The 23,149-nt window shown below is 40.6% G+C and overlaps 1 protein-coding gene across 1 annotated transcript in view; it reads left to right on the top strand.

The window, feature by feature from the left end:
• The first annotated feature begins 3,346 nt into the window (after positions 1-3,346).
• UBE2G1 (ubiquitin conjugating enzyme E2 G1) overlaps positions 3,347-23,149 on the top strand; it is an 85,504-nt gene continuing 65,701 nt past the window's right edge. Inside the window, exon 1 of the mRNA XM_043903454.1 lies at positions 3,347-3,752. Within this exon, the coding sequence (XP_043759389.1) occupies positions 3,707-3,752 (46 nt within the window). The 5' untranslated portion in view covers positions 3,347-3,706. The remainder of the gene's footprint in view (positions 3,753-23,149) is intronic.

Below are 23,149 nucleotides of genomic sequence, written 5' to 3'. Positions count from 1 at the left end.
ACAGCTCCTGCAGAAGCCTCACCCCACCACATGGTCTTTCCCCACCACCAGCGTCCCCCCAAGGCACACCCAGAACACTGGTGGGCTAGCTTCTTTTTCAGGAAGTCCACTCTCCCGTTTATGGCCACAGTGTTGGAGTCCCCAGAGCACTCAGAGTCTGCCCAGGCCTCCACCAGCATGATCACCTGTGACCTGGCTCTGTTAGCCATGGGGAAGCAGCAGCCTGGTGGCCAGCCTGGCAAAATGAACTGCAGGCCCCCATCCTGAGTGACCACCACCAGCTGCCAGGCTTCCTTCCAAGACACTAGGTTCATCAGAGCCCTCCCCATCCCCTCTCCTCCCTTCCTCTCCTCTCCCCAAGACTAGGCAGGTTGCAGCCAATGGGAGCAGTTTAGTTTTTAATATCAAAACAGCAAAACACCAAAAAGGAAGTTGAGAGACCTTACTCTTGACTATCCAAGTCACATGAGAGCCTTCTTCACATCCCACAACCCTATGCCTTGCACCAAGTGGACAATAAATTTCAAGCAGCCAACAAAAATAAAACAAAACATAAATTTTCCTTTAAAAGCTTGATTGCTTTTAAAAATAATTTTTATATACCAGGAAAACACAGACTATCTCATTATTCTAAGCTTATTTCTGTATGAAAACAACCATTCTATCACCACAAAACTCACTGTGAACACAGTGAATTAAAAAAGAAAACACCCTACAGACATACGAATGCATGTTGAAATACCAAAAGTAACAACAACAACAAAAATCCTAAGACTATCCAGAGAAGAAAAAGAAAAGGTCAGTGACAATAGAATAAGAATCAACAGCAACACTGGATGCTAAAAGACAATGGACCAATGCTTTCACATTTTTTAAGAAAATGTATTTAATTTTAGACAAAATTCTATACCCAGCTAAACTGGCACTTAATTATAGCTGTTTAAAATAATGGCATTTTTCAAACATTATTATAATGTTTGAAAATCTGCCTCATGTGTACTCATCAGAAGTTATGTGATAATATTCTCCAGAAAAAGAAGGGAGTAAACAAAAAAGAATTACACTCGATCCAGGATGCAGTAGATTCAACATCCAAGGAGAGCAGCCATGCGGAAGTCCTAAGAAGAACTCTATGTAGTAAGCACAGCCTAAAGCAATCAGCCCAGGTTAGAGGGTAATATAGAGACTTTTAGGAGGGAAATTTCTGAGAAAAAGGGCTTGGTAGGATAATTAGTGCAATAGCACTGGGATGGGAATGGGAAGGGAAGGATTATAATCAAGATACTGCCAGAAAACAATATAATTTGAAATTCTGGTCCTCAAAAAAAAAAAATCTGTATAAGGAATAAACATAATCTATTATAGTATTTGGCTCTCCTATTCAACATTTGGGCTTCCCAGGTGGCACTAGTGGTAAAGAACACACCTGCCAATGCAGGAGACATAAGAGAGACAAGTTTGATTCCTGGGTTGGGAAAATCCCCTGGAGAGGGAAATGGCAACCCATTCCAGTGTTTTTGCCTGGAGAATCCCATGGATAGAGGAGCCTGGTGGGCTATAGCCCATAGGGTCACAAAGCATTGGACATGACTGAAGTGACTTAGCATGCATGCACATTCAACATTAAAGAAGTCACAATAGTGTAAAAATCATTTATTGATATAAATAAATATGATAATTAAATGATTTATGAGAGTAAAAGATGGAAAGTAGCATGTCAGTTAAATTCTTATCAGTTACAGTAAGAATAAATATATAATGTCTAAAATGGATAAATCAAGAAAAAGCATTATTTCATTTAGAATAAATGAAGGTAACTACCAGAAGAAACCACTAAAAGAGTTAAAAAGGATTGCCTGTGGTAAGCAGGATTTAGGAATGAGGAAGGAACTATGTGAGAAATAGGTTTTTTGTTTAATTCCCCTCCCCTCCATGTTTGCTTTTCACAATAATCCTTAATACACTGATTATGAACTGTATATTTGCTTTTTTGATAAAAGTAAAAATTTACTTAAAAAGAAAGATTTTCTTGGTCCAGAAAGGAGAGTTAGTGTCAGAAATGGATTTTTTTTTTTCCCTTTCTGGGTAAAGCTAAAGAATTTTTAGAGTCCCTGACAGGGCTGGAATTTGTTCTAGGTGAGGGAAGAAACCATGCTGCAGCCAAGCAGAATTTCTGATAACCTGCCTGAAGAGATCTCAGAGAAAGGGAACAATTCTCCAAGACTACAGCTATTTGTGGTTTATCTTCTCATTCTAGATAGTCATATTCCAACCCTGTTTAAAAATGTTTCCCCTTAAAGAGAGTCCTTCAAATGGGGTAAATGTTAGGCTTCGCAAAATCTGGTTTAGCTTCTTGGAGTTGTTTCCCACAGGAGTCCAAACTTACTCCTTTTTATTAAATGGTCGATTTATGTTTTTATTCAGATTGTTTATTTGTTCTTTTTAATTCTTGTTCTTGCGGGGAGAGTGAGCACAGTTTTTTCAGTAATTTTTGGAATCAATAAACTGTATTAGAACCTGCTTCTTCTCTGGCTACCTTACCTGGAGCTCAGAGACTGCAAGCCCTTTGAGGCAAGGAACAGAGCCGTCCAGTTCAGGTATAATGTTAATGCGGCTTTAATAAATATTCGTTGAAGGAACAAATACAAATTTGAGTGCCATTAGGTATCATTTTTTCCTTCTGCTTTGTCTGTTTATTGAGACTCGGTGTTGTGAAAGGCAGAGGGCCTTGGGAATAAGGGTGAGAGGAGGTAGAGTGATTTTTTTCCAAACTTTAGATCCCGCACTTCGACTTTACATAATAGATGCCTTTCTGGACATTTTGTACTGTGTATATCAGATTTTGCGAATCTCAACTCACTTTACACATAGAGATTATTGACAATGTTTAAACATTTTGTACTATGAGATGCAGAACATTTTACTTGAAGAATCTTTCTGTGTATTTTTCTGTAAAGTGAATTACCAGCATATATGAAGTCTATTTTGGGGGTGTGCTTAAAATGGGGCACACCAGTACTAAGTTCGGCTTTAACAATGACTAATTCGCACACCCTGTGTGCTGTTGGGCGCTCGCCAGTAACTAGGCACCTATCACTTCTCTTGGCCCCTTCTCTCCGTGCTGACCACCTGCTTCGACTCAGGAGGCGGCGTCTTGACCCTCCGCGACCTCTCTATCATGGCGTCCGCGGGGTGTCTGCCGCCGGGGCCAGGCACTAGGCGGGCGGCGACCTTCCCAAGATGGCGGCGGCAGAGGCCACTGCGCGTAGGGGGCGGGGTTCCGCCTCCGGAGGCGGAGCAGGAGGCAGAGGGGTCGGCCTAGCGGGCGGGCTGCTTCCGAAGTAGGCAGCCCTAGCGCGCCTGCGCGGAGCGGCCCTGCGCGTTGTGAGGCTGTGGCGGGGGAAGGCACCGGTGGGGCCGACGGGCGGGTAGAAGGAGGGAAGCGGGCGAGCGAAGTCCCAGTGCGCGCCGCGGCGGCACGGGTACCCTCCCCTTCCGGGCGTGAGGCGCTGTGAGGAAAGCTGAAGCGAGCGGACTCGCACCGGCAGCGAGGCGCCGCTACCGCCGCCACAGCCCAGCCTCCCTCGGCTTCGGCGCTCCCGTCGTGGGGGCCCGGGTTCCTCAGCACACCCAGCTCCAGCAGCTCCGGAGCCTGTGCCCAGTCCTTCGGAAGCCCCGGCGCCAGCCCGGGCCCTTGGCAGGGAGGATGACGGAGCTGCAGTCGGCACTGCTGCTGCGAAGACAGCTGGCAGGTGAGCGAGCGGGCGGCGGGGCGGCGGGCCGGGCCGCGATCGCGGCAAGCAGCTGCCCGCTTCTCCCTTCCTCCCGGGCGCTCCCGGGCTGGCGGGCCGGACGGTCGAGGGGAGCGGCAGGCTCCGGCGAGATCGGGCGCGGGCCTGCGAGAGTGGGGAGCCCGGGCACCGGTCCGGGCCGGGCCCATCACTCCTTCCCCGGCTTTCCGAGGGTGTTGGGGGCGGGGACGCACCCCAGCCTCGGCCCCCGGACGGGGCCTGGCACCCCCGGGGAGGGAGGGGAGCTTGTCCCCTCCCCCACTGTTCGGTGGGACGTTGCGGGGGAGGGGCTGTGGGTCCCCCGTCCCGGCGGACCCTCCCTGGAGGGGCGGGTCCGGGCTCAGGTGCGCCCGAGACCGCTGGACCCCCCGAGGCAGGTAGAGCATCTGGGCCCTGCCGGCTGTGCGTCGCGGGCTCGGCTGTCCGAGCCGCGGGCGGGCAGCCGGGGGCCGGGTGGGCGAGAGGAACTGGCCGCGGGGCGGATAGGTGAGGCGCGCCAAACTTCTGCCCGGGCAGCGCCGGGTCCGCGTAGTTGTGGCGGACAACAAAAGCGCCGGCCTCTGCGGCCTGGTCGCTGGCGCACGGGGTCTGAGAGCCCGGCGGGGAGCGGGACGCCGCCTCGCCTGCCTCCGCCTGGCACGGGCTCCGGCTGCGCCGCCCGGCTGGGGGAGGGTAGGAGCGGGCCGAGCAGAGAGCCGCTCGCTGGCCAGCTCGGGGCTTTGTGCTCCGAGCGATTCCGGCTCCTGTGCAGGCCTGCGGGGCCCCGGGGCTGCGGCCCGCGGGCTCTGGCTTGGGGCGGCGGCCGGGTCTGCCTCCCCAGAGGTGCCTGCGTTCCCCCTCCCCCATTGTCCCGGCCTCCGGCCGTTTGCGGCTTCCAGGTTGACTTTTTAGGGGGTTGGCTCCGAGTCTGCTAGGACTGTGTGAGCGGAGCATGCGCATTAGAGACGTACGTGTGCGGAGTGGAAGAGGGGGAGGCGGGTTGGTGGCTTCACAATGCCTCCCCACGTGCTGCCAGATTTAAAGAGAAATGAACCAGCAGTTACCTTCTGCTGCCCAACGCCCGGCGGCTGTCCTTCTCGATTCTGGCGGATATTCACCTCTGCGCTCTCCCGCCAGAGGCCCTGAGCCTTCGGCAGAACCTAGAGGCTGGAATGGACATCTCTTTTTGCAATAGATGTACTAAGAGTTTGAGGTGTTGGTTAAATCACCTTTGTGACTCCTTAAGGAAAAGGTTGTCAGGGGCTGTTACAGGTTGTATAATTAAGTTTATTATTAGACCATGAGCAAGCAGGTTTGGACACATACTAAAGTTCTGGATGCTCAGGGGGAGTGATCTAGAGTGAATGAAGAAGTTCTGGTGATCTCTGTGTCCATAGCAAATAATGTATTGGACAAGCACTGAATGAATAACAACTTTATTGTATCCTGTAGTTGCAAACACAGCTTACTGTTCTGTGTATTTTTCTTTTTTTGGTTTGTTTTGGTGGAAGGAATTAAGATGTTCTTTTGTCTCCCTAAGAATTCCTTAATCAGAATAAGTTTTAAATTATGTGGTGAACTGTTAATCAGTATTAAAGTATTAAAACTACTCAACTCTTACATAATGGGAAAGGTGTATATATATATATATATTTTTTTTTTAAAGGTGTAAAAGAAGTTAAGCAGTTGCTATGAAAGTAAAATATGACTAATAACAGTGTTAGCAGTAGCAGTATTTCAAAATTCTTTCCAAACTACTTGTGAACAGACTTTAAATTTTGATAGCCACTTGGTTTAGTTTTGCACTCTTAAAGATTAATCCCAAATATTGATAAAGACATTTTCCAAAACGCTTTCTTAATGGATGACTTTTTGTTAAGGCTTACCAAGATATGCTTTAAGTTTGGAGGACAGAATGATTTAGTTTGTAATCTTTCATGCCTTATTATAAAATTACTTGGCTGCAGATTACTTTTCTTACCTTCTCGATCAGAAACAAGGACTGTTAATATTTTCTTAAGTTTTTGAAGGATATTAATTAACATACTCAGAATGTATAAAGTAGGCCAAGGCCGGTGCATTAAGAGAAATGTGAAAATATCAAGTTTATTGGAAAGACTTGATAATTACATAGTGAAATAAAGGCCCTATTTAGTCTTTAGTAGTACATTGAGCTTTTTGGTTCTTCAGATATCATTTGAAAACAGGAAAAATGGTAAACTGTAATCGCTTGAACTTTCGGAAGGCTTAATACTAAATGCTTTAAAAATCTTGTAATGTATTGAACTGAGTAGACACTCAAACCTAAGCGATTCTAGGTGGTAGAATTTTGGAAACTTACAACAGTGGCCAACAGTGGTTAGTTTACTAAGCCCCTAGTCTCCCTGTCCTTAAGGATTTTACTTCATTACTTGAGGGGAGAATTTGTTGTATGGGTGTGTTTTGTTTTGTTGGTAATTGTAATGAAGAACCCGGTTATTTTGAGAGTGACGTGGAATGGTTCCTTGGGTTGCAGTTATTGTAGGGCAGGCCTATATACTATGTAGTGGAATGTTCAGCAGTCGTCTTGGCCGTCACCCACCAGATGCCAGTATACCTCCTCAGTTGTGACAACCCGGAGTGTCTCTATTGCCAGATGTCCCCCGAGGGCAAAGTCATCCGAGGTAGAAAAACCTCTGGTTTAAGGTGTTTTAGTTAAGACCAGAAAGGCCGTTGTGAAGCAAGTAAGAAATAGATTCATGAAATCAGATAGGTTGTATTTTTTTGTGGGTATTATTAGACTATGACTTACTCCTTTGTGAATTCAGCAGTCACAGTTCAGCTTTTGCAGTATATAATGCTAAATACTAAGAAATCCCACAGCGAAAGAGATGATTTAAATTTTTCAAAAAGATATTATAAGCACTGGTTAAAAATACAAAGAGTATAGAAAAGGTATCGTCTTTCCACCCTTGACTCACCCTTGACTTTTTTTTTTTTCCGAAGCAACCATGATTGATAGTTTCTTGTGTGTTTCAGTTCAGTCCAGTCGCTCAGTCAAGTCCAACTCTGTGACCACATGGACTGCAGCACACCGTGGGGTCTTGTGTGTTTATATGGGCTAATGTTTACTGAGGACTAGCATGTACCTGGAATTGTGCTGAGCGCTTTATGTATATTATCTCATTTAATCCTCCTAATAAGGAAATTGAGGCTAAGAGAGTTTAAATTACTTATCCAAGGTCACACAGGTAGTAAGTGGTGCTGCTGGATTCATATTCAGGACCTTCGTATTAGAGGCTTTATTTTTAATTTGCAGTGTTGTCTTCCAGGGAGCAGCAATTTAATATAACTGTGAAATATGGTTTTATAAATTTAAATATTCAAGGTTAATTTATCCAGTAACTACCAAAATGATTGGGAGAATATTCCCATCTTAATAAAATTTTATGCACAAAGTAATGCACCCTACAATCTAAGTGATATTCTTAAGGTAATCATAAAAGGAAGTTTTAGCCATTGTTAGTTTAGGAACAGCATTCTGCAGCATGTCATTGGTTGAAAGCAGCACTGAGCTTTTTGGTGTTAGCAGTTAACCTGGAGAAAATGAATTGTACTAATTGGTCTTATTCCCTTCTCTAACTATACTAACTTTTACTTTATGACAAGCATTTATAAAGAATAAGAGAATAGAGAATCTTTTTTTTTTTTTTAAGATCACTTGAGGTTTTTTTAACATTGACAACATAAATTTTAAGTAGTTGCTTTCTCATAGGTACCTGTCATTCCAGAACTAGGAAGAAGAATCTCTATGCAGTAACAATAAATAAATTGAACTCCTTTTATCATAGAAAGTTTGGTTGTGTATTTTAAAGTAGTCTGGAACATTCCCATATCTATCTTCTTGGCTCCCCATGTAAGTAGGTTGTGATGAATTATATGTGTTTCTCAGACTTAATGTGCAACAAAATCACATGGGAGTATGTTAAAAATACAGATTCCTGGCCTTACCTCCACAGAATCTTGGTCTACATGTCCAGACGGGGCCCAACAAAGCCCAGTTTTTAAAGCAGTTTTTTTTTTTGTTGACTGTGGTACTGTGTTTTGAACCCCACACTTCAACAGTTGCCCTAAGCTATTTTGTCATCCCCCTGGAGGGCCTTCTGCAGGTAGTACCGTTCCTAGTTTTTGTGAGGTGCTGTGTTTCATTACCCTGGTGTTCATAGGATATTGAAAGAATGCTCTTTAAAAGGAGGAATTAGATTTAATATTTCTTATTGGCCTTTCTAGAATGTATTGGCACTGTGACATAAAATTTCACTAGTAATCTTGAACAAGAAAAAATAGAGTACTGATTATTGAAAGGGACCACCCTAGTGGTAGAAGAATCTAAGGTGATGAGCACAATATTAATATTCTTAGTGGTTGTAAATGCACATATTTAGAAATGGAAGAAAAGTCTAAAAGTAAGCCTTTTATTGCATCAAATTACTATTTGTTTTAATAGAGTTTGGGGAATTTTTAATTCCAGAAATTATTACACTGTTCCAGATATAATGCAGCTACTATATGCTGTCAGAAAAAAAGTATAAGCCAAACAAACATTGTGGTTGAAGAAGGGGTGTTAGATGACGTATAATCCCTGTAGTGGATGGGGAGCATCAAGGAATTAAGCATCTAATGTTATGTTACAGAATCTTATTTCAAAATATATACATATACATATATTAAGTCATTTTGTTTATACCTTACATACAGTGTTATGTGTCAATTCTATCTCAGTAAAGCTGGGGGGAAAATCTTTAATTCTTAACATTAAGGAGTAAATATTTTAAGTTATAATTTCTGTTACTCAGTGAATATTTTTGATATATAATGCAATTTAGTTTTTTAAAAGTATTGGTAGTTTAAAATAAGTGGTAGTTTAATTTTAAATTTAGAATGGAACATACTTTCTATATTTGTATAACGGTTGATCTCACTTTCTCAAGTACTACTGAATATATTAAAATGTTGAGGTAGACATTTGTTTACCTATAATTTGTACATATTTATTAGTATAATCTGTACTTACTGTAAAGTAGTACTAAAGTATATGGTTTTATTATATAGTTTACATAAGTTAATATACTTTATATTTGGTGATATGTGTGTATATAATGGTGATGTGTGTGTTAGTTGCTTAGTTGTGTCCGACTCTTTGCAACCCCATGGACTGTAGCCTGCCAGGGTCCTCTGTGGAATTCTCCAGGCAAGAATACTGGAGTGGCTTGCAGTTTCCTTCTCCAGGGAATGGAATCTTCCTGACCCACGGTTAGAACCCCCGTCTCTTGCATTGCAGGCAGATTTCTTACTATCTGAGCTATGGGGACGTCCCAAACATTACTTAAGTATTAATAGAGTGATATTGAGTATGGAAAGCCTGAAAATCCTTTCACTGCCTCAATATTATTGTTGCTTTTTGACTTTGCAGGTGAAGTGTGTTTGCATGTATCAAGATTTTCAATCCTTGGGTTATTTGATCTTGTTTACTTTAGTGCAGATTTTATTGAGCAGGGAGTGCTAGTTTATTGTACATGTAGCATGGCTATGCTTTTGCTTCAAGCAAATAAAATGCTAAGCATTCTTTTGTTTTAATGGACTGACTTCAATTTAGGATGAAGAATTTTTCATTTCTAGATTATTGAGAAGTATTTTTGTTAGAATTTAAAACACTAGTTGTCCTCCAAAAATCTGTTTAACAGCACCTTTGACTACTTTGTAGGAAATAACTTTTCAGAGAAGAAAGAATAGTATTAATATATGCTTATGGAACCATTCTGGCCAAGCAAACATAATATAGTTATATTTGGTTGAAGGCATTTCAGCTACAGAAAATTACAGATAAGAAAAAGCAAAAAAAAAAAAAGAAAAAGCAAATATTTTGCAAATTTTGGTAATGAATGTGAATTTTTGGTATGAACAGATAAATGAGGGAATAAGAATAAAGTGCATCTTTAGGAAATAAGATGTTATCTGTGTGCGTGTGTGTGTGTGTGTGTGTATACATATGTATATGTTAAAATATAGCATTAAAATTTTTTATGCCCTAGTTCAAGATACTGTTAGACTAATTCAGGTAAATCAGATTTTGTTGTTTCAGCTGTGCCATGCTTGTAGAATCTTAGTTCCCTGACCAGGGATTGAACCTGTGTCCTTGGCAATGAAAGTGCAGATCCTGACCACTGGACAGCCAGGGAATTTACTAAGTCAATTTTTTTATCTGTGATGTTCCCTTGATAGAGTCTGGCCCTTAGAAAAACTGCTAGGGAAAATTCTGTAATTTATTGCTGTTGCAGTAGACATGTGTACTTCTCTTTATGATGTTAAGTCCTAGAAAATTTTTGAAAAGTTAATTTTTGTAAGTAGAAATGTTTACCTTTTATTAATGTGTTTATACTTTTAATTATATTATCAATTTTCTATACTTATATAAGATGTATCTTAACTAAGAGTTTATGTTTCATGACAAAGTAATTCTAGGCAAGGTAGACCTGGCACCAAAAGCATGATCTATGCAAGGTAGTATTGGTAAACTGGACATCATCAAAGTAAAAAAAAAAAAACTTCTGTTTGTGAAACACAAAAGAAAAGGCAGACTGTAGACTGTAAGAACAAAATTACCAACTATCTGACAGAGGGTAGTTCTAGAAAATATAGAGCTCTTTAAAACTCAACAGTAAAAGAAAATGAACAGTCTGTTTAGAAAATGGGCAAAAGACATGTACAGACATTTCAGCTGGTAAATAAGCAAATAAAAAGACGTTCAACATCAAACACCAGGGAAATGTAAATTGAAACCACTGAGGTATCACCACATACCTATTTAGAATAGCTAAATTAAACCAAGTTAACACCACATGCTGGACAGGAGAAGCAGAAAAACTTCATCTCTCACATGTTGCTGGTGGGAATGTAAAATGGTACAGTGCTATGGAAACAGTTTGCAGTTTCTTATAAGACTAAATATACACTTACCATACAACCCATCAAGTACACACTTGGGCATTTATTTTAGAGAAATGAAAACTTATATCCTCAGAAAAACTTATCTGCAAATGTTCATAGTGACTTTATTAGTAATAACTGAAAACTGGAAACAACGCAGATGTCCTTCAATGGGTGAATAAACCGTGGTGCATCCGTACTATGGAATATGCTACTCAGAAATAAAGAGAAGCATACTACTGATACACAAAACAACTTGAATGATCTCAAGGGAATTATGCTGAATGAAAAAAAGCTAATCTCAAAAGGTTGCATACTCTGTGATTCCATTTATATAAAATTCTTTTTTTGATGTAAAAAACAAAAATGACAGTCGACCATTTTTCAGTGTATGGTTCAGTGTTAAGTATATTCACAGTGTTGTAAAAAAAAAAAAAAAAAAACCCTCCATAACTCTTTCATTTTGAAAAACTGAAATTCAGTAGGCAACTCTCTCTTTCCACCTTGACCCCAGCCACTGCTAACCACCATTTTACAGTTTCTCTGCATTTGATTCATATGAGTAAATTCATACAGTATTTGTCTTTCTGTGACTGGCTTGTTAGTGTAAGGTATGTTGTAGCATATGGCAGGATTTCCGTCCTTGTAATGCTAAAGAATACTCCCTTGTATGTATGTGTGCCGCATTTTGTTAATCCACTCCCCTGTGCCTGGATTTGGGCTGCTTTCCTCTCCTGTGATTACTGCTGCCATGCACATGGGTGTGCGCGCTCTCTTCAAAACCCTGCTTTCATTTCTTTTGAATGTATAGCTGGAAGTGGGATTGCTAGTTCATGTGGTAGTTCTATTTTTTAAAAATAAACTTTATTTTTAGAACAGTTTTACTTTTTATTTTATTTTTTAAGTTAATTTCTTTTCTTGGCCATGCTGCGAAGCTTGTGAAATCTTAATTCCCCCACCCAGGATTGAACCTGAACTCTGGCAGTGAAAATGCGGAGTCCTAACCACTGGACAGCCAGGGAATTCCCGTTAGAGCAGTTTTAGATTCACAGCAATCTTTCTGTTCTATTTTTCCATTGCGCTATACAACTGTATATCAAAATAAAAAGTTTTAAAAAGCCACTTGTAAAAAAAAAAAGCCACTTGTAACCATAGCATTTTTATCAGTCTTTTTTCATGTAAAGAACTCCTTTTTATTAATAAACTTACTATCATACTTAGATATGCCTGCAGTGTGCCTATAGTGCCACCTGCAATTTGGGAGACCTGGATTTGATGCTAGGGTTGGGAAGATTCCCCTGGAGAAGGGAAAGGCTTACTCACTCCAGTATTCTGGCGTGGAGTCCATGGGGTCACAAAGAGTCTTCACATCATACTTAGAAGTGTAGCAACATAGTTGCCATATTAACAATTTCAAGGAATAGGAAGTTGCAATTGAGAGAAATCTATAGTTTGAGGTAGAAATTCCATCTTAATTTTAAATAATCTTTGTTTAAACTTCTTGTGCTGTTGTTTGGAAAATGGGAGAAAGGGTCAATATAAAAGCTCATTTATTGAGCACATCTGTTCAGTTGCATTGAGAAACACTGAGGGAATTCAAAAGATAATTGACCTGGTATTCTTGCCTTGAAGTGATACATTTAATAGGCATTGATGGACATGTACACAAAGTTAAAATGCTGTCAGTTCAGTTCAGTCGCTCAGTGGTGTCCGACTGTTTGTGACCCCATGGACTGCAGCACGCCAGGCCTCCCTATCCATCACCAACTCCTGGAGTTTACCCAAACTCATGTCCATTGAGTCAGTGATGCCATCCAACCATCTCATGTCGTCCCTTTCTCCTTCTGCCCTTAGTCTTTCTCAGCATCAGGGTCTTTTCCAATGAGTCAGTTCTTCCCATCAGGTGGCTAATGTATTGGAGTTTCAGTTTCAACATCAGTCCTTCCAATGAACACCCAGGACTTATCTCCTTCAGGATGGACTGGTTGGCTCTCCTTGCAGTCCAAGGGACTCTCAAGAGTCTTCTCCAACACCACAGTTCAAAAGCATCAGTTCTTTGGCGCTCAGCTTTCTTTACAGTCCAACTCTCACATCCATACATGACTCCTGGAAAAACCATAGCCTTGACTAGACGGACCTTTGTTGGCAAAGTAATGTCTCTGGTTTTTAATATGCTGTCAAGATTGGTCATAACTTTCCTTCCAAGGAGTAAGCGTCTTTTAATTTCATGGCTTCAGTCACCATCTGCAGTGATTTTGGAGCCCAAGAAAATAAAGTCTGTCACTGTTTCCACTGTTTCCCCATCTATTTGCCATGAAGTGATGGGACCGGATGCCATGATCTTCGTTTTCTGAATGTTGAGCTTTAAGCCAACTTTTTCACTCTCCTCTTTCACTTTCATCAGGAGGCTCTTTAGTTCTTCACTTTCTGCCATAAGGATGGTGTCATCTGTGTATCTGAGGTTATTGCTATTTCTCCCAGCAATCTTGATTCCAGCTTGTGCTTCCTCCAGCCCAGTGTTTCTCATGATGTACTCTGCATAGAAGTTAAATAAGCAGGGTGATAATATATAGCCTTGACATACTCCTTTTCCTATTTGGAACCAGTCTGTTGTTCCATGTCTAACTGTTGTTTCCTGACCTGCATACAGATTTCTCAAGAGGCAGGTCAGGTGGTCTGGTATTCCCATCTCTTTCAGAATTTTCCAGTTTATTGTGATCCACACAAAGGCTTTGGCATCGTCAATAAAGCAGAAATAGATGTTTATCTGGAACTCTCTAGCTTTTTTGATGATCCAGTGGATGTTGGCAATTTGATCACTGGCTCCTCTGCCTTTTCCAAATCAGCTTGAATATCTGGAAATTCACGGTTCACATACCTTTGAAGCCTGGCTTGGAGAATTTTGAGCATTGCTTTGCTAGCATGTGAGATGAGTGCAATTGTGTGGTAGTTTGAACTTTCTTTGGCATTGCCTTTCTTAGGGATTGGAATGAAAACTGACCTTTTCCAGTCCTGTGGCCACTGCCGAGTTTTCCAAATTTGCTGGCATATTGAGTGCAGCACTTTCACAGCATCATCTTTTAGGATTTGAAATAAGTGGAATTCCATCACCTCCACTAGCTTTGTTCATAGTGATGCTTCCTAAGGCCCACTTGACTTCACATTCCAACATGTCTGGTTGTAGGTGAGTGATCACACCATCGTGATTATCTGGGTCGTGAAGATCTTTTTTGTACAGTTCTTCTGTGTATTCTTGCCACCTCTTCTTAATATCTTCTGCTTCTGTTAGGTCCATACCATTTCTGTCCTTTATTGAGCCCATCTTTGCATGAAATGTTCCCTTGGTATCTCGAATTTTCTTGAAGAGATCTCTAGTCTTTCCCAGTCTATTATTTTCCTCTATTTCTTTGCACTGATCACTGAGGAAGGCTTTCTTATCTCTCCTTGCTGTTCTTTGGAACTCTGCATTCAAATGGGCATATCTTTCCTTTTCTCCTTTGCTTTTCGCTTCTCTTCTTTTCACAGCTATTTTTAAGGCCTCCTCAGACTGCCATTTTGCTTTTTTGCATTTCTTTTTTTGGGGATGGTCTTGCTCCCTGTCTTCTGTACAATGTCACGAACCTCTGTCCATAGTTCATCAGGCACTCTATCAGATTGAGTCCCTTAAATCTATTTCTCACTTCCACTGTATAATCATAAGGGATTTGATTTAGGTTATACCTGAATGGTCTAGCGGTTTTCCCTACTTTCTTCAATATAATGCTGTATAAGTACATAAGCACAAGTGGAAGGAGCAGAAAGACTGAGGAAGGAGTATTAATTATGGGAGGGTACAGTGAAGTCTGGGAAGTCATAGGGAAGGAGCTATATTTTGGATATAGCAGAATCAAGATGTCAGTTCTTTAAGAGCATTAACTTATTAAATATTAAAAAATTCTTGGCATTTATCAGTGTAGAAAAATTAGTAATTAGAACTACTTAACATGACACAAATCTAATGTTGAGAGACTTAAAACAAATGAGGTGTTTGGAAATGCTGGGCTGGATAAAGCACAAACTGGAATCAAGATTGCTGGGAGAAATATCAATAACCTCAGATAAGCAGATGACACCACCCTTTTGGCAGAAAGCAAAGAGGAACTAAAGAGCCTCTTGGTGAAAGTGAAAGAGGAGAGTGAAAAAGTTGGCTTTAAAACTCAACATTCAGAAAACGAAGATCATGGCATCTGGTCCCATCACTTCATGGCAAATAGATGGGGAAACAGTGACAGACTTTTATTTTCTTGGGCTCCAAAATCACCACATATGGTGACTGTAACCATGAAATTAAGAGATGCTTGCTTCTTGGAAGAAAAGCTATAACCAACCTAGACAGCATATTAAAAAGCAGAAACATTACTTTACCGAAAAGGTCGGTCTAGTCAAAGCTATGGTTTTTCCAATAGTCATGTGTGGATGTGAGAGTTGGACAGTAAAGAAAGCTGAGTGCCAAAGAATTGATGCTTTTGAACTGTGTGTTGGAGAAGACTCTTGAGAGTCCCTTGGACTTCAAGGAGATCCAACCAGTCCATCCTAAAGGAAATCAGTCCTGAATATTCATTGGAAGGACTGATGCTGAAGTTGAAACTCCAGTACTTTGGCCACCTGATGCCAAGAACCGACTTATTAGAAAAGACCCTGATGCTGGGAAAGATTGAAGGTGGGAGGAGAAGGGGATGACAGAGGATGAGATGGCTCAATGACATCACTGACTCAATGGACATGAGTTTGGGTAAACTCCGGGAGTTGGTGATGGACAGGGAGGCCTGGCGTGCTGCAGTCCATGGCGTCGCAAAGAGTCAGACATGACTGAGCGACTGAACTGAATTGATAACCCTATTGAAGATTTCCAAGAAAATAGTCTGGATACAGCTTTTGAGGGATGGCAGTAATTTGTAATTTAAGAAATTTTGTAAAGAACCTGTCTGCTTGATTACTTCACAAGTATATAAAAGTGGGAGGAGGGCAGAAAGGAAACAAGTCACTCTTCATGATCTTAGGACTTTACATATGTGGTCAAATTCAGTTCTTATAGCAAATCTGTGGAGTTAACATTATCACCTTTCTGAGATAAGGAAATTGAGGTTTGGGGCTTCCCTGGTGGCTCAGTGGTAAGATTCCTCTTGCTATGCGGGAGACACAGGTTTGATCCCTCCCTCGGGAAGATCCCCTGAAGGGGGGAATGGCAACCTCATTTCAGTATTCTTGCCTGGAGAATTCCACGGACAGAGGAGCCTGGCAGGCTTCAGTCCATAGAGTCACAACTGAACAACTGAGCACAATTGAGGTTTTTATTATATCTGGTATTCCCTGGAGCTAACCCTGATGGAGCTGACTGGCAGAAATATATCTGCTAATGAAATTGAAACCCTTTCCTTATCAGTGGTTTCTTTAACATTTGGGGCTTCTGAGACTCCTTTGAGAATCTAGTAAGCGTTAGACCTTCCCTTAGAAAAGGCACACACAGTTTTGGGTATAATTTTAGAGCGTTTTCTGATCTCTTGAGTGAGACTTCTGCACACGTAATGCCATCTCTTACATCATTCATTCGCGAATTTGATGACAGTTTTGTGTGTTATATAGGGATGCCAAATGAATGAATTATTCTTGTATTCCAGAAACTCATAGTCTATAGAAAATTCTATCAGAGGGCTGCTTTAGAACGCTGTGCCAGAGGGAAGTCAGGGAGTGTTTGCTTCTACCTGGAGGGCTTTGGAGGAGTTGGTGGCATTTGTGCTTGACTTGAAAAGGATCTGTAAAATTTGATCATGTAAACTTAGCAAAGTATTTAAGGCTGAGAGAGAAGCACAAGCCAGACAGATGACCTGCGCTGAAAGCAGTTCACTGTGGTTGGAGTATGTGATGAGCCGAACCAGTGGGGAAACAGTATTTGGAAAGGTTGGTTCATTTGTGGAAGACCATAAAGATACTGGAGCACAGAATCTTACTGAGGAGGGGAACAGTGATGTGGTCAAAGTATGTTGGACCAATGCTTCTCCTTATCTGTGGTAAAAGACCAGGTTTAACAAATTTTCCAATGCATTATATAATGATTCTTTGAAAAACAATAAACAAATTGTTAGAAAAATGAAATATAGATTCTAGTCAATACTTTATAATATTAGATTCATCAGATAAAATGACTATCATATTGCTCTCTGAGTTTCTAAATGCTTGCTCTGACTGACGGTCACGGACCAGTAAGTTTGATACATTGGCACCAGTTAATGGACCACACTTTAGCACTGCTTTGGGCAGAGTAGAGAATGATACTAGACTACAGTCTCTCCATAAGGACAAAGATTTTTATTTTTATTAACTGACTTATCGCAGATGCCTGGAAGAGTGAAACAGTAAGCAACCAATAAATATTTATTGGATGGATTAAAATTACTGTACTAGATCCACCCCACCCCTCACCTGCCCTGTTAATTTAGCACATGTGAACTGAACCTTTTAAGGTAGAAAGTGAGACAGTTAGAAACTTCCATAAAGTAAACATTTAGTTGCTTCTATATGGCAGGCCCTAAGGATCCAAAGATTCATGATACAATTTCCTGGCTTCCCTGTCTAGTGGAGAGTTTCGACTCTTATAAACAAATACTGGTTGATAATTAGAATAGAGTGTAGACTTTTATAAACAAATACTGGTTGATAATTAGAATAGAGTGTAGACTTTTATAAACATACTGGTTGATAATTAGAATATATATACTTCATCACATTTGTATAGACATTCTTACCCTTCTTACATCCCTGCCTTGTTTAAAGTATAGCTTTGACCAAATGGGGCTTGCCTGGTGACTCAGGGGTAAAGGATCTGCCTGAAAGACAGGAGACCTGGGTTCGAACCCTGGGTCAGAAAGATCCCCTGGAGGAGCGCATGGCAACCCACTCTAGTATTCTTGCCTGGGAGATCCCATGGACAGAGGAGCCTGGCGGGCTACAGTCCATGCGGTTGCAAAGAGCTGGATAGGACTTAAGTGACTGAATAACAACAACAAATGTTTTAAAATGTAACTTTTCCAATTAATAAAATGAACATATTTATTATAGATTTGGAAAAGATAAAACGTGATACAAACATCAACCATCCCTTTGCAGCCTCTTAACATTTGATGCTTTCTTTTCATTGCATTTTGCCTTTTTTGTAAATTGAAATTCTGAAAGAAGAACTTTTAATATTAAGGATTTTAGTGAAAATCATGCTCTTCAAAGTAGAGTTTGTTAAAGTTCCTTTTACATACTGATTCTCTTTAAGAAATCTTCAAGATCAAGAAGTCCTTTTTTTCCAAATTTATTTAGCAAGTAAACGACCGAAATTTTAAACTCAGATTTTAAACTCAGGTCATCTTTTTACCAAGACTACTGGTTTTTATACAATAGCATATTTAAACTTTGAAAACTTTGTGACTTTTGGAAGGAGAACTAATATTGCTTGTGGCCTTACCTGATATTTTGAGATTGTCTTTCTCAACTTCTATGCTATAGGATTCTAGGACTAAAATATCTCCTTCATGGCTTATGTCAGGAGGGGTGTTACTCTGAGACTTTCCTTAATACTCTTTTACCTATTACGATAATATTTATTTTTCTAAACATGAAAAATAGTGCATGGGATGGGTTATATTGTCATCACTAGCCATCTAGGACTTTGGGCTGTGTCACTTCTTTATTCAAACTGCTGTGAACATCTGTGTTGTGGTGATTCCCCAGGGAAACACTGTATTTTTCAGTGTCTCTTCTGGTTGTTTTTACATCTCTCCCTTAGGATTATACCTTTGCTGCAGTTTCTGCCCTTAGCATTTGCTTGGTGGAAAAAGAACAAAACCGTCGTTATCCAGTTTGGTTTGTATTTAACTCTTGTGGGTGCAGCCGTGGACGGGTGAGGGTGCTGTGCCTCCTGCTGCCCTCTTCAGGGTCTGAGGCATATGGTGTGGCTCTTGGGGGAAGCGGTGCCACTGTGATAGCCCTCCCCCCCCCGCCAGTAAACGTGATTTTAGAAGAGTTTTAGATTTACAGAAAAATTCTAAAGATAGAGTTCCTATATACCCTGCACCCAGATTTCCCTGTTATTAACACATTACATTAGTGTGGTTCATTTGTCACAATTAATGAACCAGTGTTGATAGATTATTATTAACTAAACTCCATACTTCATTCAAATTTCCGTAGTTATTTTGGGCCATGCCGAATGGCATATGGGAATCTTAGTTCCCTGACCAGGGATCGAACCCATGTCCCTGGCAGTGGAAGCATGGAGTCTTACCCACTGGACCACCAGGGAAGCCTCGGATTTCCATAATTTTTACCTGATACACGTTTTTCTGTTCCAGTCTCCCATCTAAGATAACCGCATTGCGTGTAGTTGTCCTAAGTCTGGTCTGTCCTTGGCGAGTCTCTCAGCTTCCTTGTCTTTTGTGTCTTTTACAATTTCGGGGAATACCAGTCAGGTATTTTGTAGGATGTTCTTCAAATTGGAGTTGTCTAAAGTTTTTTTCTTAATTAGACTGGTGTTTTCAAAAAGAATACCACAGAGGTAAAGTGCCCTTCTCATCACATGCCAGTTGATAGCCACACAGCAGTACTGGTGATGTGAACCTGGCCCCTTTGTTTAATGCTGTGTTGGTCAGGTTTCTCCACTGCAGTTACTGTTTCTCTCCTTTCCTGTCTTATCTTTGCTACTCAATAAAGTTCAGGCCCCACTCATGTGGGAAGGAAGGACTAGGCCTCACCTCCTGAAGGGGCCACTCTCTACTTATATTATTTAGAATTCATCTGTAAGGAAGATTTGTCACTTCTCCCACTTATTTGTTAATTCAATCATTTATTCAGCATGGCCTTATATATTTTATAATTGGGAGTTAAAATATGTGTTAGGCAGGATTCTGCAGGGAAGCGGAACCAGTAGGAGGATATACAGATATATCTGTGTCATGTGATTGCAGGAACTGGCTAGTCCAAATTCTGCAGGGCTGCCTGGAAGCCTGGAGATGAGTCTGGGTTGTAGTGCAAGTCCTAAGGCAGAGTGCTGGCAGAACTTCTCTGGGGGGAGGTCAGTCTTTTTAAGAATTATGGCCTTCAGCTGAGTGGATGAGGCCCACTCACATTATGGAGGGTAATCTGCTTCACTGAAAGTCTGCTGATTTAAATTGTAATCTCATTTAAAGAAATAAACACCTCCACAGAAACATCTGGAGTAAGTTTGACCACATAATCTGAGTACCAGAATACTAGAGTGGGTAGCCTTTCCCTTTTCCAGGGGATCTTCCCAACCCAGGGATTGAACCCAGGCCTCCTGCATTGCAGGTGGATTCTTCACCAGCTGAGCCACAAGGGAAGCCCAAGAATACTGGAGAGGGTAGCCTATCCCTTCTCCAGCAGATCTTCCCAACTCAGGAATTGAACCGGGGTCTCCTGCATTGCAGGCGGATTCTTGACCAACTGAGCTATCAGGAAAAACAGTAACTCTGCAGTGGAGAAACCTGACCAACACAGCCTTAAATTGTAATCTCATTTAAAAAAATAAACACCTTCACAGACACATCTGGAGTAAGTTTGACCACATAATCTGAGTACCATGGCGCAGGAATGTTGACATAAGTTAGTCATCATATATTTATTTTATTCTGTATATCATTAATTTTGTCCCTAAATTGTTGCAGCTTTGGTCATTGGGAATTCTTTCAGGTTCACTCCTATGTTCCTTTGACGTGCAATCAGCCTTTTAGTTTTTAAGCACTTCCTTGTTTTCTGATGGCTATAGGATGTGTCAGGCCTGTCTTATATTTTCTCTGCCCCAGCCTTCAAGTCAGCTCTTTCTCCATGGATAGTATCCAGAAACCAAGATCTGAACATTGAAAGTGCTCATAGCTACTGGACTTCATTACCTTATAGGACAGAAATATACACACATACACAGATAGGTGTATTTAACTAACTTAGGTACATACGTATCTATACTGTTTCTGCATGTCCATCTATATATGTATTAAGTTACCCCTAGGTTCATACTGATGTTTCTGATTTTTAGTGATTGTGAATAAAGCTGCTGTGAACATTAATATACAGTTTTATTGTGTGTGGAAGTAAAGTTTCAATTACCTTGAATGAATACCTAGGGTACAATTGCTAATTGTATGGTAAGACTTTAACTTGATAAAAAACTGCTAAATTGTCTTCCACGGTGGCTGTATCACACATTTTGTTTTAAACATGATACTATCCTAATGTGTTGTTCTGCCTCTTGATTTTTCACTTAATCTTTATGTATTGGTACATAGAAACTTATTTTGTTCTTTTCAAATACAGTCTGCTATTGTATGGCTAAAACAAAATTCAGTTTTTATTAAAATGCTTATTTAAATTATAAAAATATTGCATATTCACGACAAAAATATAAGTTCTACCAGAGAGAATAAAATGAAAAGTAAGTTTCGCATCCATTCACCTCCCTCCTTTTCCTCCTCCAAAGGGAATTTATAGTTCATGCTTCTGGTTACCACAATAGTTTATATGATACCTCTTAATCCATTACTAACTTCTCACTATGAAAGATGAAGCCTTCCCTGGTGGTCCAGTGGTTAAGACTCTGCACTTCCAATGCAGGGAGCTCTGGTTCGATTCTTGGTGGAGGAACAAAGATCCCACGTGTGCTGGCCTGGCCCCAAAATAAATAATTGAGGCCCCCCCAAGATCCTTGAATAAATAATCCATTAAAAAGAAAGAGGTGGCTTTAAACTCTAATTCCCTTTCTTGATTTTTGTTTTATATATGTAGCTCTTCTAATGGTTGGCTTTATTAATGATTTATCTACCTTACATAAGGGCTTCCCCTGTGGCTCAGATGGCAAAGAATCCGCCTGCAGTGTGGGAGACCTGGGTTCGATCCCTGGGTTGGGAATATCCCCTGAATGAGGGAAAGGCTACCCTCATTCAGGGGACTCCAGACCACTCCAGTAGTCTGGCCTGGAGAATTCCATGGACTGTGTAGTCCATGGGGCCGCAAAGAGCTGGACACGGCTGAGAACTTTCACTTTTCACCTTACATAAGAGTTCTTGCTATGCAAGGTAAAGAAATTAGTTCACTTACTGTTCAGTGATTTCTGTCCCCCGCCATGCAGCTTTTAACTGTTTTTATATTGTCAAGTTTTATAGCATTTACATTCTTTTTTTGTAACTGAAATAATGTGTTGTCTAGTCTTAAAGAAGAACCAGAAAATGGCATTTATATAATTTGTCAGTGTATTCATTATAATACCAAATATGTCTTTGTACCTAAGCAGGCACTGTAGTTCCAGTCACTGAAACTTTGTTAATGGAGAATCTTCTAAGTATCAAAGTCTTATTCCTTCACTTTCACTTAGTTATTCTGGCTCCTATGCAACTATTGTTTTCTCATAACCCATGTTGTCCTATTTCTAGTATTTCTTAAATTCTTTATAGAGTGTATGGGAGGTGAATTTTGAGTCCTTGCGTAATGAAAAATGCCTTTATTTTGTTCTCACATTTGATAGGTTTTCTGGGAATTGAATTCTTGAGTTGAAAATTTTTTCCCCATGGAACTTTGATCACGTCGTTTCATTGTAGTATCCAGAATTCTTATGAGAAGACAGTGAAGAAGAATGGCTCATGTCAGTCTTAGTTTTGCTCTTGTGTAGATAAATTTTTGAAGTTCTAAAGGATATTCTTCATACTTGGAGTTCTGTAATTTTACCCATATGTGTCTCTTAGGTGTAAATGTTTTCCATTCATTGTTTTAGGCTCTCAGTGGGCTCTTTTAGGTTGAAGGCTTAGGTATGTATTTAGTTCAGAAATTTCCTTCTTGTATTATTTTGTCATCGTCTACATTTCCCTGCATTGTGTTTGGAGCTTCTTTGCTCCAAACACATTAGTCAGATGTTTGATCACTTTTCTTTGTCTCCTTATCTCCATTGTCCATTTTCTGTTTTTGTTTACTATATCATGGAGAAGATGTCCTGCACTTTTTTTTCCACATTAGTGACTTGGTCTTCAACCATGCCTGCTTTGTTTAGACTGGCCATTTTAATTTTCATTTGGCAATTGTATTTTTAATTTACAAGAGCTTAGTCTCTGCTCCACCTTCCCAGTGAAAGTCTATTTTTTATGATAGATTTATTGAAGCCTAATTTGCATACCATAAAATTTACTCATTTTAAGTGTACAGTCAGTATGTTTAGAGTTGTGCAGCCATCATCACAGTGTAATTTTAGAGCGTTTCTATCACCTCAGCAAGAAACCTTACACCCATTAGAAGACACTCCCCTTTCCCAGCCCCACACCCAGGTGACTACTAATTTACTTTCAGTCCCCATGAACTTGCCTTTTCTAGGCATGTCATGTAAATGAGATAAT

The sequence above is a fragment of the Cervus elaphus genome, chromosome 5 (assembly GCF_910594005.1).
Source record: "Cervus elaphus chromosome 5, mCerEla1.1, whole genome shotgun sequence".
Lineage (NCBI taxonomy): Eukaryota > Metazoa > Chordata > Mammalia > Artiodactyla > Cervidae > Cervus > Cervus elaphus.
Note: the sequence above shows the minus strand (reverse complement) of the source record. Positions and strands in the feature narration are given on the sequence as shown.